The sequence below is a fragment of the Pelmatolapia mariae genome, linkage group LG12, assembly GCF_036321145.2.
Source record: "Pelmatolapia mariae isolate MD_Pm_ZW linkage group LG12, Pm_UMD_F_2, whole genome shotgun sequence".
Lineage (NCBI taxonomy): Eukaryota > Metazoa > Chordata > Actinopteri > Cichliformes > Cichlidae > Pelmatolapia > Pelmatolapia mariae.
In genome coordinates this window covers 16,532,712-16,545,979 of record NC_086237.1, presented here as the reverse complement: position 1 = coordinate 16,545,979, position 13,268 = coordinate 16,532,712, and the positions used below count along the sequence as shown (strand labels likewise).

Sequence of the window (13,268 nt, the reverse complement as noted above, 5' to 3'; positions counted from 1 at the left end):
TACAACATTGGATGTGCCACAGCTATCTTAACTGAAGAGCCATTTGACTGCGAACAACAGCAACTGAACTTAACAAGAAGCTTATGGTCCAAATCCAATTATGAAGTGAAATGTAACACATGCAAAGATTAAAATCTCCACTTCTCCAGTTAGTGGATTTTGGCTCCGGTGTTGTTCACTCCTTGTTGTTTTCTTTTCTAAATTTGATCAGGCCAAGCTTGGAGAATGAGAATTTATCTGTTAAATTTGAAAAGTCACAGAGATTGGAATTCTCTTTTGGGAAAACACGATTTAGTCATTTCCCCTTGAACAGAATGTTTTAAGTCTGATTCAGGTACCCATCAGCAAGCATTGTAAAAAAAAAAAAAAAAAATATTAAAACTATTTAAAACTGTAAAAGGAAATAGAAAAATAATAATCATGTCACAATTTCACTGGCCTCAACGTCTCCCCCTCCTGGTAAGACCTTCTGCAAAAGTCAGTGTATGCTTTCTGACATATTCATACATCATCATCATCATCATCATCCCACTTTGGCAGAAAACAGTCATTTATTGCCCCTGCCTCTGCTGCGAAATTGCACTTTTATTTCATTGTTTTATTTATTGATATTGTGCAGATGTATTTGGCTATGAGCTATTGTAACATAAAGCGGTGTTGAATAAATGACAGCAGCATCATTAGTGTGTGTGTTTTTGTGCTTTTTATTATGCTGTTGATGAATGATTTCTCTGCCCTTTCCTGTTGGGAAAAAACAGATAACATTAAACACTTTAAGTGCCATTTGCTTGACTTTTATCTGATCACAGAGAATAAAAAAATGACAGAAATTCAAATCCCAGTGACGGAAAAAAACACACAAGTAAAACATCAAGCTCAACATGAAACTAAAACTCATCTTTGAAATAGCACAGCAATAATGATAAGAATTATTCCTCTTTGACGGGGAGGCGATGGATGGATTTAGAGGCTCTTTTTAAACCCGTGATGAATGTAGCTCATGAAAAATGTCTTCCTATCCCTTGATGAGTTTTCAGGCTGAGCGTTTGCCAGAACGAGCAGGTGTTTGGCCACTCCGAAATGTAAGGAGTCCAGCAGCTAGCAGTCCTGTGCGAGCCAGCAGCACATTCCCCAAGATCCAGTAACAGTGGATTTCAGCCCAAACAGGAAATCTCTCCTCCATTACTGCCAGTTGTGTAACATTTTGCCTATTCTGTGTAGTTTTAGTTGATCCAAAATGTTTTGTAACTGCTCATTTTCTTGGCAGGGCAGACAGCAGGGACCGGGATTAGTTTAATTGCAGAGTATAGGTCTGACTTTCCATTTCTAATAATAAATATATTAACCTGTGCTACTCGGGATGATGCGGTTATGTCATGCCACTAAAGCCTTAGTCTAGAGTGTGAGGTCAAATGAGAGTCATTTTCCAATTCCCCCATAGGGCTTTTTGAGAAATCCGGGGGTCCAGTTTGGTTGCATATAACTGCATGCACTTAAATTTTTAAAGCATAGCATCCCCAAATGCAGCTTGTTTAACGCATACCAAAGGATGTTCCGGGGGTAATGACTGACATCTGTTTGAAAACAGTAAATTGCTCAAAATGCTAGAGTAAGTAGACGTAATGTGAGTTGTAGCCATTTAGAGATAGTCTTTCATTAAAACGAAACAATTCTTGGATTCTTGGATAGGAAAGAGGAAATTATCCAGTGCAGATAAGCTGTGTAACCAGGAAGACTAAAAAAAGAAAAAAATATCTCCTTGGCACTGACAGCCTTGATTTTTTTTTCAAACCCATTTCCATCTGTGTGCCCTCATGTGGTCTAAATTGAAGTCTGAATTTTAGGCGCATTCTTTCAGCTTACAGAAAGGGAGAAAGTGCCAAGTCAAAAGTAAATTAGATTTTTTCAGAACCTTACTTTATTATTTCTGTTTTCGTTTTTCCTTTTTATTTCTTTTCGGAATAGATTTTTATTTTTATTTTTAACTACATATTGAGCAAGAAAAAGGAGCGAGAATCAAAGGTAACGGAAGACGTCTCGATCTCCCACAGCTCCTGTATACCTGAGCTGGAGAATGCGATGACGTAATGAAGATAGAGTCGGACAGGAAACCACAATTCCCAAGATGCACTCGAAATTACCGTGGCCACTGGACGGGGGAAGGGAAGCTGAGATTGGAGGGAGAAACAATCAGAAACTGAGGTACTTTTAAAATGCTTCATATCACGTAATATTTTCAGACAGGCCGCGGGACGCAATGTTTCTGCTGCATTTGCTGGAACTTGGAGACAAAAGCAGATTTATTCGTGTTGCTGTTGGATTTGGGGACAGATCCCCCCTCCATCCCTGTTACAGTTCAGCAGAGCTACAGCTAGCCCGTTAGTTAGCCTGGCAGCTGGCTTTTCATGTGTCAAAACCTAACTAGGACTGGAGTCCTTAAATGCAGGTGATTTTTTTATATACGAATTAAAATGTTGTGGTGTTTGCCGTAAATTTCGGCGGGCTTGCATGCAGTATATGCGCCGTGGCATTCTCCGTTTGAGGTGAAGCTGTAGCTGCGTCTTTGTGCCTGCGGGGTTGCTAGCTGACATAATGCTAGCTTTTCGGTTGCTACAGATAATGGTAGCTGTCAGAGCGGCGGAGCGTTACTGTAGGCAGCTGTCACCTCACTAAGCTGAACTTATTCGCTAGTTTTTTGTTTTGTTTTTGTCGCGGCTGTGTGCTTGCTTTCTGTAGTGCTATCCTTTTATTTTAAAATTGCTGTGATTTTTTTTTTTTAACGAATGGGAAAGTATGCAGAGCTTTTGCTTTAGTAAAAGTAGCAATATTACGCTGTAAAAAAAAAAAAAAAAAAAAAAAAAGAACGAAAGAAGGAAAAAAGAAAAGAAAAAACGCTGACTAGTTAAAGTCATGCATTGAAAATGTTCTTGAGATATAAGTATGAAAACCAGTGCTTGGGAGGAGGTATTTATTTTACACCACGCAATATACTCTGACCCTCCCACACAGAGACAACATTGGAAGAAACAGGGTCTTCAGTTCAGGTATTAGATGTTTTTCTTTTTTCACAGCAAAATAATTTGGCCCATCCTAACAGGTAAACGCATAAGGGAACTATTTTTGTTCCAGGTGTTGTGATGTATTGTGACTTAAAGGATACGTGATGAACCTTTGCTTGTTTTATTGTTTTTGATATGATGAGCCAAACGTGCTGGGAAGAACCCATAATTCTGTGTCTTTGTCGCCTGTTGGTTGGTTTTTCTGTTACTTTTGTGTAGCCATTTATTAACTTTGCGTTTTTAAACCACTGCCTTTCACACAGTGTCTCCTGCCATACAACAACTCTTCATGACCCCACATCTCGTTGCACAGCTGGAGTTCGGATGTTTGATGCCATTTCACGTGAGGCCAGAGACGTAGGGCTGCTTTGGTGCTTGTGAATACTGCCTGGGATACTTTGGATTTATCTCAAGTGCCAAAGTGATGAAGTGTCTCGGACAGGGAGAGCCCAGCCCTGAACAGGAATGTCATTATTCTGGTTTTGGGCACCTCTGGAGGGGCTAAAGAGAGCAGGGCTGGTCAGTGGTGGAGAGAAAAGAGGCAGGTTTCCAGGCAACTTGTGTATTGATGGGTAGCCATTTCCTCCAGTCAGCTCTCGTGGACTGATATCTGTAGATTCCTGTCAGCATCCATACTCGTGGTTAGACTGGCATCGAAAACCACACAACTATTGCTCTTGCGTGAATATGATGTTCAAACAACACTTTTTTTTCCTCCCGGCGACAACTTTCTAAAATCGACCCGGTGACTGTGGATGTCGTGTTGTCTACATATATGAGGGAAAAATGATAAACGCATAGATACTTGCAGTAGCTACAAGTGTGTGCAGCTGAAGCCATGGTGGCCCTTGCATCAACTCATCAGCCAATCTCAGTTTATGACTTCAGAAGTCTTTAGAGGCCAGGATCAGAAACAAGTTCAGCAGACAACGCGCTCACATGCAATGGAAGAAGACATTGATGTCGCCTCCCGCATTGAGGTAACCTTATTTGACCTTTGTTTTAATCTCATTCCAGTGTTTAGATTTACAGGAACTTAAAACCATTAAAACCGAAAGCAGCACCTGCCGTGTTGGTCAACAAAACAGAAGTACTGCCATCTGACCATTGTTGCTACGGAGATTTTTATTGTTCTCAGAGGGATCATTTTTCCCTTCCTGCTCTGCACTTTTGTTTAATGTCACATGATGTACTTTGTTTAAGTCCTTATGTCTTATGTGTTTAACCTAAGGTCTAAGGTCAACCTTTCTGTTATCAGTGGCAGCTGACAGCGCATTTCCTTTATCCCCAGCTTGGTTTCCTAGCCAAAACATTACCTCTAGCTCCCTGGCCTCTTTGCTGTCCTTGTGTACAGTTTCATTTGTAAACAGTTGGATCAGTAAGTGTGTTTGCAATTTTGGTGCAACATAAGTCAGGTTATGACCATTTTCCCCAGTGGATGTGCACCCCTAAATTACTTTCATAGTTTTTAAGCATAAGTGTGCCACACACAAGAAGCATCCCAGTAAAAGTGGCATGTTTCCAAGCGGGCCACTTTCAAAAGGATACCTGTTATTTTATTTGGCCTAAATATTTAGATACTAAATATTTCACTGTTAAAATTTTTTTTTATCATATGTGTATTAGTTTTCAGGAATTGCATATGGCCTACAGTAATAACGCGTTGCTCTGTCATGGAGGGGGTGAATGCTTCACTGTTTTTACGTTGTGTTTTTCTAATGCACCTGTTCTGTTGCTGCTGCTCTGCTGTTAGGGTCTGAATGGTTTGTCTCGTGAGTGTAAACCATTAGAGGAGATAACCAATGGACACTCCAATCATAAGCCTGTGAGTACACTTAAAAATCACTTCTCATTGATTCATTCTCATTAGATTTTGCTTGTGTTGGGTCCTTTTAAAAAAAAATCTACATATTGTCTTTTTTTTTTCTTTTTTTTGCTTTATAGATCATGAATGGACTGGTTATTGGTCATAATGTCAAAGACCACACCAATGGCAGCGCACCACTCAGATCTCTGCCGGTAATTAAAGCCTATTGTTACTGTCTCACTTCCAACAGCACACCACTTCCTTGAATTTAATGTCTCCAAATATTTTATTTTCCAGATTTCAGCATTAAAACAGAATGGTCTTCTGCAAACCCTGGCAGCTGGAGACCAGCCCAAGCCTGAAGGTAACATGAACAGCCTTGATTTTTGTCTCACATCCTCTTCTTGTGTGCGTGTGTGTGTATCCTAGATACAGAGCAATTATTGCAGGTAACACCTGACCCAGGAGTTAAGGTTGCCTGGTTGTAGGAAGCACAGGAGGCACCCTGGAGGGTGCAGGTCTGTTAGACAAGAAGGATTCATGACAGGGGATTGACTGGGTGGACGTCACCATAGCAAAATAGCTCACCCTGTTGGAGTGCTTAGTTAAAGCTGTGAACCAAATGAAGCTGTTTGTTGAATTAGCACGTTTTCTTTCCTCAACTTTGTTTTCTTTACAGATGATAAGGAAAATGTGGAGTTGGAAAAGGCCAGGCAGGAGTGGGAGGCTCTAGAGCACACCCAGCCAGGTCAGATAAATGTTACTGTTTGTAGGAGAATGATAATGACTTTGCTGATTTTTGGTCTGTTAGTTGATGGTATAATAATATAACTGTAATATTGATCTCCCAGCTCTCACTGAGGACTTAAACCCAACCCCACTTATCTCCTTCAATGAAGCCCTGCAGTACTTTCAGACCACAGACCTTGGGGATTTGCTGGTAAGGAATGCTAAAAACAAAACTGCAAAGAAAGTAGAATGACAAACAGAGGAAATCTGAATTAGGTCTTATTCATAAAAATCACTAGTCTTTAGTGTAGTAAATAAAGAAATGTAAAGTATGAGAATGATAATGCATTTGAAAACAAATAAATAAATTGTTTTGATGGGTATACTTTTTAAATTTTTCCTCAATGTCCACCTGCAGAAGAACATCCAGCCAACCATTCGCAGGACTGGTCTGGCTGCGATCACACACTTCCTCTTTGGACCTCCGCGACTTCACAGGGAGCTCCTGGAGGAGAGAGATCTCGTCTTTGCCATTGCACAGTGTGAGTGTGTGTTAGAGGGTCTGTTTGGTCTAAACATCACACAAGTTGTTAAAACTCCTTAAGTGTTTCCAAAAACAAAAATTAGGTCTTTTGCACATGTGTGTTTTACTTTTCTTTACATAGGCCCTGTTGACAACAGCCAAACGGTCCACATGCGTGTCCTCCAGACCATTTATAAGAAGCTGATTGGCAGCAAGTTGGACTGTCCACGGTATGGTGTACACTGGGAAAACATTGGCTTTCAGGGTAAGACTCTCTCTATTTTGTTGTAAAAAGGTAGTTCTCAATTCATAATTAATAATATGACATCACTCCTGTGCTAACATCATGCTGCTTTGCCTTTATTTACTTTCTGTACTGCAGGTACAGACCCTGCCACTGACCTACGTGGCACTGGATTCCTGGGACTGATGCATACTCTATATTTTGTGATGGACCCAGAGACTCTACCCTTGGCTAGAGACATCTACAAATTATCACTACACCCGACACAGGTATTACCTGGCAGTAAAATTTACTCTCACAAGGCAGCTTGTTCAAGCCAAAGTGGGAAAATGTGTTCATTTGATTTAATGATTGTCCCTCACTGCTTCAGCAATAATTTCTTGTGTTTTTGTCTGTTTTAGAACTTTCCATTCAGTGTGATGTCAATCAACATGACCCGCATCGCTCTGCAAGTACTAAGAGAGGAGGCCTTGTCCAAGTGAGACTCATATTTGTTTTGTTTTTTTTAATTATCCCATTTTCAGAAGTGTGTTTGATGGGTGTCACGACACCCTCTGTCCTTTGTGTTTTGTTCATACCAGGGAGTGTAATCGTCGTCAGCAAGTGGTCGGCGTGCTGAACGAATTCTACGTTGCCACGTATCTGCACCTTTATCAACTGTGGAAGACCCAGCAGAAGACCATCGCTGACTCTGGCTTTGTTCTGAAAGGTTGTGCTTATAATCACACTAATGCTACCTCTTACTTGTGATGCTGCAGTCAGAAGCCAATTGGCACAAAGACTGGAAACATCAGAAAATTAATCTGCTTTAAAGAGCAAAGTAAAAAAAACAAAATACAGGTCCAAGGCCAGCCTGGTACAAAGCCTTTTGTCAGATGAAAACCTGTGATTTTTACATTTCTGCTTTCATATCCTTAACACAGATGAGATTATTGAACTTTTTCAATAATTGGTTATTGGTTAGTGAACTGTTTCACACACCGTTGATAGTTTTACTCTTACCTAAGCTGCAGCTTTTGGCTTCATATTTAGAGACAAATATGCGATTGGTATCATTGTTTGAAAGCAACACTCAGCATCCAAGCAAATATGGGATTTCCCAAAATGTCAAGGGTCTTCCTTTAGTCTAAGTTAGGGGTCTATCCATTGAATTCCACACTGGAAAAAACACAGATTACCATTCCTCCGCAAATCTCACATTTTCTGTGTTTCGTAACCCTCAGAGGTGGAGCTGTTTGCCAAAAAGAACCCCAAGCAGATGCTGCGCCGGCTAGAGGTCTTCCTGAAAGAGAGGCGGGCAGGTGGAATCCCCCGTGGGACGTCGCCAGACCCTGTGGCTCAACAGCCCTCTCCCAGCCTGGGGGAGCGAGGGGCCAAAGCTGGCACTGCACAGGCACGCAAGGGAAAGGAGATGCACTTCACAGGAGTGTGTGATCTACCGCCAGACATGGAGGGAGAGGCCAGACTGATCTAAGCTAGACTCTATGCGAGTGTTTCTGTGTGTGTGAGTCTATCTATTACTTTATGTGCGAGTGGCTTACTCGGAGCTAGAAGAAGAGCCCCACAAGACCATGATCTAGGACCTGCTATCTGAACCTTATCAAACACTTCCACTCCTTCCGTTGTTGCTGGGGTGCTGCACTTTGATCAGATTATGCTAGGGGATCTTTCAGAGTTATGTTTGAGTTTTGTTATTAACTTATTTATTAAGCATGGGTGCATAGAACAGATATAAAGAGGTCAGAAACTCAAGATGTCACAAAAACAAAATAAAGTGAATATTTGCACTTTTCTGTGGATTTTGTAGCCAAATCAATAGCTGCCAAATTATTGTGGTTGAAGTCTACCTGTCTAAAAGTACAAAATATACACAATTTTGTTCCAAGGATCTCTTATCCAGGTTATCTAAATGTTATAGAGAAGCATGGCAGAGAGTGTCTTTTTTTTTTTTTCTTTTCCCAAAGGCTTGGCATTCTCCTTTGCACCAAAATACTGCTCCGTCACATGCAATGTAACTGAAGAGCAGCAATGATTGGTATGTTGTTAAAGGCTATCTTAAAATTATGGTAATGCGAGATAACATGACCAAGTCTGAATCCCTGCTTTAGAGAATACAGTAGCAGGTTTGGTGGGAAGAGGAATATGGAAAATGGTAAATGGTTTCACAGCTACACTGTAGGCTTTGAATGCAGCTTACTTTAAAGGTCTGATCACCTTGCATTTGCTGTTGGTGTGAATGGCATATGACATTTGGACATCAGTCGAAATGTGAGGTTGTAGTCAGTTTTAAGTAGGTGTCTGTTGCCAGAGGTCTAATAGACTAGGTCCAGAGCTCCCACTTAATATGGGGGAATATATTTTAAATAATATATAAAAACATATATATATACACACACACGTGTGTGTGTGTGTGTGTGTGTGTGTGTTTATCTATATAAATAGATAAACTATATATTAGTCCTTTATTAAGGGACAGCTGTCCCTTTAATCATAACGTTACAGTTGTGTGTCAAAGCACTTCAGAATTGTGTTACCAGACTGATGGCTTGGTGACGGTGAGAACGGTTTGAACACTATAAAATTCCACCAGAACAAAATTCTTAAGTCTCTGCTTTTCATGGTTAAAGCAAAGGAGACACTTTGGCTTCAGCTTGGTCCCAGCTGTAGCCGAAGGTCTGGTTTGAGCTTTCTTACATTCCGTTAAAAAGCATGCGATTGTAATTTTTTTTTAATTTTTTTGACCAGTTTAAAAATTTATTCCAGTGTGTATGAGTGTGTGTCTGTGTGTGGGTGTGGATGCATGTGTGGTTAAAAACAAATGAGCTGATATTGATGAAGGGCGCCTCTCCCAGGAGATGTATGCTACAGTATGCAATCCCAGCTCTTACTCTAAGATAATCAAAACGCTAGTGCCGTGTGATGATAGAAATCGTTCCTAACTTCAGGGTTTGTGCACTTGTGCAAGCGAATGTGTGTGAGTATGTTTGTATGTGTGTTTCATATGACAGGAACTGACTACAGATGGGGTGCTTTCCTCTGCACACAATAAGCCAGCTTTACTAAGTACTTGATCCATCAAGCTGCATAGATGGTACTTCTGTCATTTTAAAAATGGTACATAACATTTGTGAAGACAATATTTCTCCTAAAACAAACGACACACAGACACACACATCCTTTGGTTTGCGTTTTTAAATAATCAAATGTTGGTTCCAGGCACAGCTGGTTGCAAGCAGCTCTGTGGGCTGAAATGGGTAGAGCTCCTCAGCAAAGCTGGTTCCTGCTTTGTGCTAATGTGAAACAGTCCTCCATCTTTGTAGTCTCAATCTGTAGCATGTTCAGGTAGCACTAGTACTGTAGCATCCTATAGCCTCCTCCTCTTCGTAAAAGCTTGTTGATGTCGCGTCTCAGTTACAGTCTGTAGTGTTAATGAGTGCGCAAACTGTTATTACTATAGCACATACATTTTTTTTTCTTTTTTTCTTTTTTTTTGCAAAGCCTCCTCGAGTAGATGCACATTTAGGTGGCACAGCGTGTGTTTTGGAGAGATGTGGGCTAGGCTCGATATGTTTCTGAGCTCAAACTTGTCTTCTAAGAAGGTGATAGTAAACCCGGTGCCTACATCCAGCAGAGCCATGTGGGGCAGAGTGCAGGTTTGTCCTCTTACTTTTGTCTTTCATTCGAGCCATCGTGCCACGGTAGACTTCATTCATTCGCGTGACACAGTACGCAGAGTTAATGTTACCCCTAAAACATGCCATATTAATTAATATATACTGTTAAATGCACAGGCATGTGAGTTTTCGATGTCGGCATCTATTCAGACGATTGTCCATCGCCAACTTGCATTCTTCTCGTCCACCGTACAATTTCAAAAGTGAGCTGATGTAGTTTTGCCAATTGTTTGCAAGTGTTTTGATCGATCAGGAAAATTTGCACTGTTGTAGATATTTGATAGTATGTGTGACGTATGCAAGAGGAAGCAGGCCATCTTCAATAGCCATATTGTAACGTTCATTATCACCCACATCATGAAAACGGGCTTTGTGAAGTCAGACTCCCCTCCTCGCTTGAAAAAGTTTGCACCATGGTCTCATATTTAGTTTTATTCAATTACAAACTGAGGAGCAGTACAGTGTATGTAAATCAGGAAGTTTGTATATAGAGAATTAATGATTGTAACTGTATGATTGTCTGTAGGGCATTATATTGAAACACACTGCTTACCTCAAGACTTGAGACAAATCTCTCCTTTCTCTCTCTATTTTTACGTTTCCTTGTACCTAGGCCTTCTCTCATACTAATTGGATATGATATGTAATGTATATCCTCCACCAGAAGCACTACGTAATAGCAAACTAACACAAAAGCTGGTCAGTGTTACGTGTATTCTATTTAAAGACACATTTATCGATGCTATATAGGCCCACGCGCACTCCGATGCACATCTGCAGATAAAATTCCTTTTAAAGACATTCTATAATTGGCTGATGTTTACTTATAATGTTGAAATAAGATCGCTTTCTTGTGGCTTCAGTGATAGTATGGTATACTTTTGCTGTGATTCAGTGTTTTGTGTGAGGAAAACACTCAGAAACAATCCTGTTTTTACAGCTCCAGTCACAAACAGTTCAATATATGATTGTTAAGATAAGCTTGATCATCAGTCATAATGCTGATTACGCTTTGACCTTGGTGTGTGTGTATATATGTATGTATGTATGTATGTGTATATATATATATATATATATATATCCCCAAACAAGGCCTGATTTTATCCTCCCATGTTAACAAAAGTTATATTTTCAGCAGTAATAGATCATGTTCTTATGATTTGATCATCATTTGGAGCCGCTTCAGTTGAGAAACCAGAACCAAGAGAAACATAAAACGGGTTCTTGCAGGATGTCAGATGCTCTGAGAGGTGGGGTCTGAAGTTCTGCTTCCTACAGCAGCAGCTTGGCAAATACAATCACTTCTCTCAATATCCTGCGCTTTATATGAAGGTGTTTTACTGTTGCTGTCGTCATGTCCCTCAGAGCATTTTATGACTGTACCTTGATTGTAGAAGCCCTATTTTATACTGAGAGTTATTTGAGAATACAGTATGTGCTGTTGTACATTAAATGTATTGTATGGAGAAAGCTAAATAAATGCTGTTTAAAAACTGTTTCTCTGGGAAATCATTGAGTCATCATAACTTCCTCTTAAATCTTATAAATTGTCTCATAACTCTGTCGTATGCTATGCTATAGTGATTTCTAACCAGAGGTGGCCATCAAGTATGTGGAAAGCTTAACTTTCGGTAAAGATGACCTGCTAAAGTTCAAAGTGAGCATAAGAATGAGGAAGAAAGCTGGTTTAAGTGTCTTTGTGGTGTGTTTGTTGGTGGCAGACAGGCTGGTCTGAATATTTGTGAAACTGCTGGGATTTTCCCAACACAACTATCTGGAGTTTACAGAGAGTGGTCTGAACAAGAGAAAACATCCAGTAAGTGGCAGTGCTCTTGGGGAAAATGCTTTGTTGATACTAGAGGTCAGAGAAGAATGGCCAGAGTGTTTCAAGCTGAGAGGAAGGCAACAGTGACTGAAATAACCACTTGATACAACCCAAGTATGCAGAAGAGCAACTCTTAATGCGCAGCACATTGAAGCAGAGGGGCTTCATCAGCAGAAGACCATACCAGGTGCTGCTTCTGTCAACCAAGAACAGGAAACTGAAGCTACAAATTACACAGCGGACAACAGAAGACTGATAACATGTTGGAAAAAGCATGGCGCCATCCTGCTTTGTATCTAACATTTACAGTACTGGTGGTGGTGGAGGTGTAAGGGTGTAGGGGATATTTTCTTCCCACATTTTGGGCTTTTTACTACCCACTGAGCATTGTTTAAATGTCATGGTCTACCCAAGTTTTTTTTTGCTGACCATGTCCATCAACTGTTCGTATTTACTAAACAGTGATTTCATTGTACTCAAACGACTTCCACAGTCGCCAGATTTAAGTCCGATAGAGCATCTTATGTATGTGGTGGATTTTGTTTTTTTTTTAAAGAAACTTTACAGTTGGATTAAAAAGGTAATAAATGTATTTATTTTTTAGCAACTAATGAAGTGTTTATTTTTTTCCTGCAACTTTTTCCTCTTTTGCAGAGGTTTTTAACTCTGTTCTTATCTGCGCTCTGCAGTGCGTCAGTACATTTTTTGCAGTTCAGCCACTAGAGTGCACACTTTTAACATGCTGCCATAGAGCTACATGACTCACATGGTGTTTCATTTATTGTGGTGCTGCAAAAATAATCTCACGCACAGAGCGAGTCTGCCAAGACTAATCTGTTCAGTTGCATAAGCTGAAGTTTGATCTGTTTTTCCAATTCCTTGTCAGTGTTTTTAGTTTTCAAAACAACATCGGTGAACTCCTATTAAAATTAAACCTGATCCTGATTCATTTTGCCTTTCCAGTGTTTAGTTTTTAGTGAGCCTCATAAGTCCCAGCGCTGCTTCAGTGGGGTGGATCGGCAGTATTGGCAGGCACTGATTAAACTCTTAGACTAAAATTCTGCCCCTCATCTTTCATAAGATAAGCAAATTACTGGCTTGTTTACATGCTGGTGTGTTGAAAATGTAAATCAAACGAAAGAGACTTTTGTACAGAGTTAACAAAGATGCCTCAATGGAATCTTGATACTGGATGCTCTACATCTGCGCCTAATCAGACTTGTGGCTCCAGTCCCACAGTGCCAGATGACTGGGATGTGGTGGACCTGCTGAATCACAGCAGACACACACAGGACGAAAGAAAAAAATTCTAAGCCTTTTTCCCCCCTTTTCTTATGACCTGAATCAAAATCACCCTTCCCTAACCTATTTTCCCTTCCATGCTTACATTAGCAATGTTTTATTGAA

At 40.3% G+C, this 13,268-nt stretch overlaps 1 protein-coding gene across 3 annotated transcripts; it reads left to right on the top strand.

The window, feature by feature from the left end:
- The first annotated feature begins 2,132 nt into the window (after positions 1–2,132).
- Positions 2,133–11,534, top strand: elmod3 (ELMO/CED-12 domain containing 3). Of its 3 annotated transcripts, none has more exons than XM_063489489.1 (13): positions 2,133–2,202; positions 3,323–4,039; positions 4,813–4,884; positions 5,004–5,078; positions 5,164–5,230; positions 5,546–5,614; positions 5,718–5,806; positions 6,014–6,137; positions 6,261–6,383; positions 6,501–6,631; positions 6,764–6,840; positions 6,944–7,071; positions 7,586–11,534. In XM_063489489.1, the coding sequence occupies exons 2-13, from the start codon at positions 3,938–3,940 to the stop codon at positions 7,834–7,836; spliced, it is 1,308 nt and encodes a 435-aa protein (XP_063345559.1). In that variant the 5' UTR covers positions 2,133–2,202; positions 3,323–3,937; the 3' UTR covers positions 7,837–11,534. The 3 variants fall into 3 exon arrangements, with proteins under 3 accessions (XP_063345559.1, XP_063345558.1, XP_063345560.1); XM_063489488.1 differs by lacking the exon at positions 2,133–2,202 and adding an exon at positions 2,211–2,446; XM_063489490.1 differs by lacking the exon at positions 2,133–2,202 and adding an exon at positions 2,880–3,044.
- Positions 11,535–13,268: the final 1,734 nt, after the last annotated feature.

What these genes read in the sequence shown, in the direction of transcription:
- elmod3 (XM_063489489.1), top strand. Translation starts at nt 3,938, where the DNA reads ATGACTTCAGAAGTCTTTAGAGGCCAGGATCAGAAACAAGTTCAGCAG. An exon ending in CAGACCTTGGGGATTTGCTG is followed by an intron (nt 5,807 to 6,013) that starts GTAAGGAATGCT and finishes GTCCACCTGCAG; the next exon opens with AAGAACATCCAGCCAACCAT. An exon ending in AGAGAGGAGGCCTTGTCCAA is followed by an intron (nt 6,841 to 6,943) that starts GTGAGACTCATA and finishes TGTTCATACCAG; the next exon opens with GGAGTGTAATCGTCGTCAGC.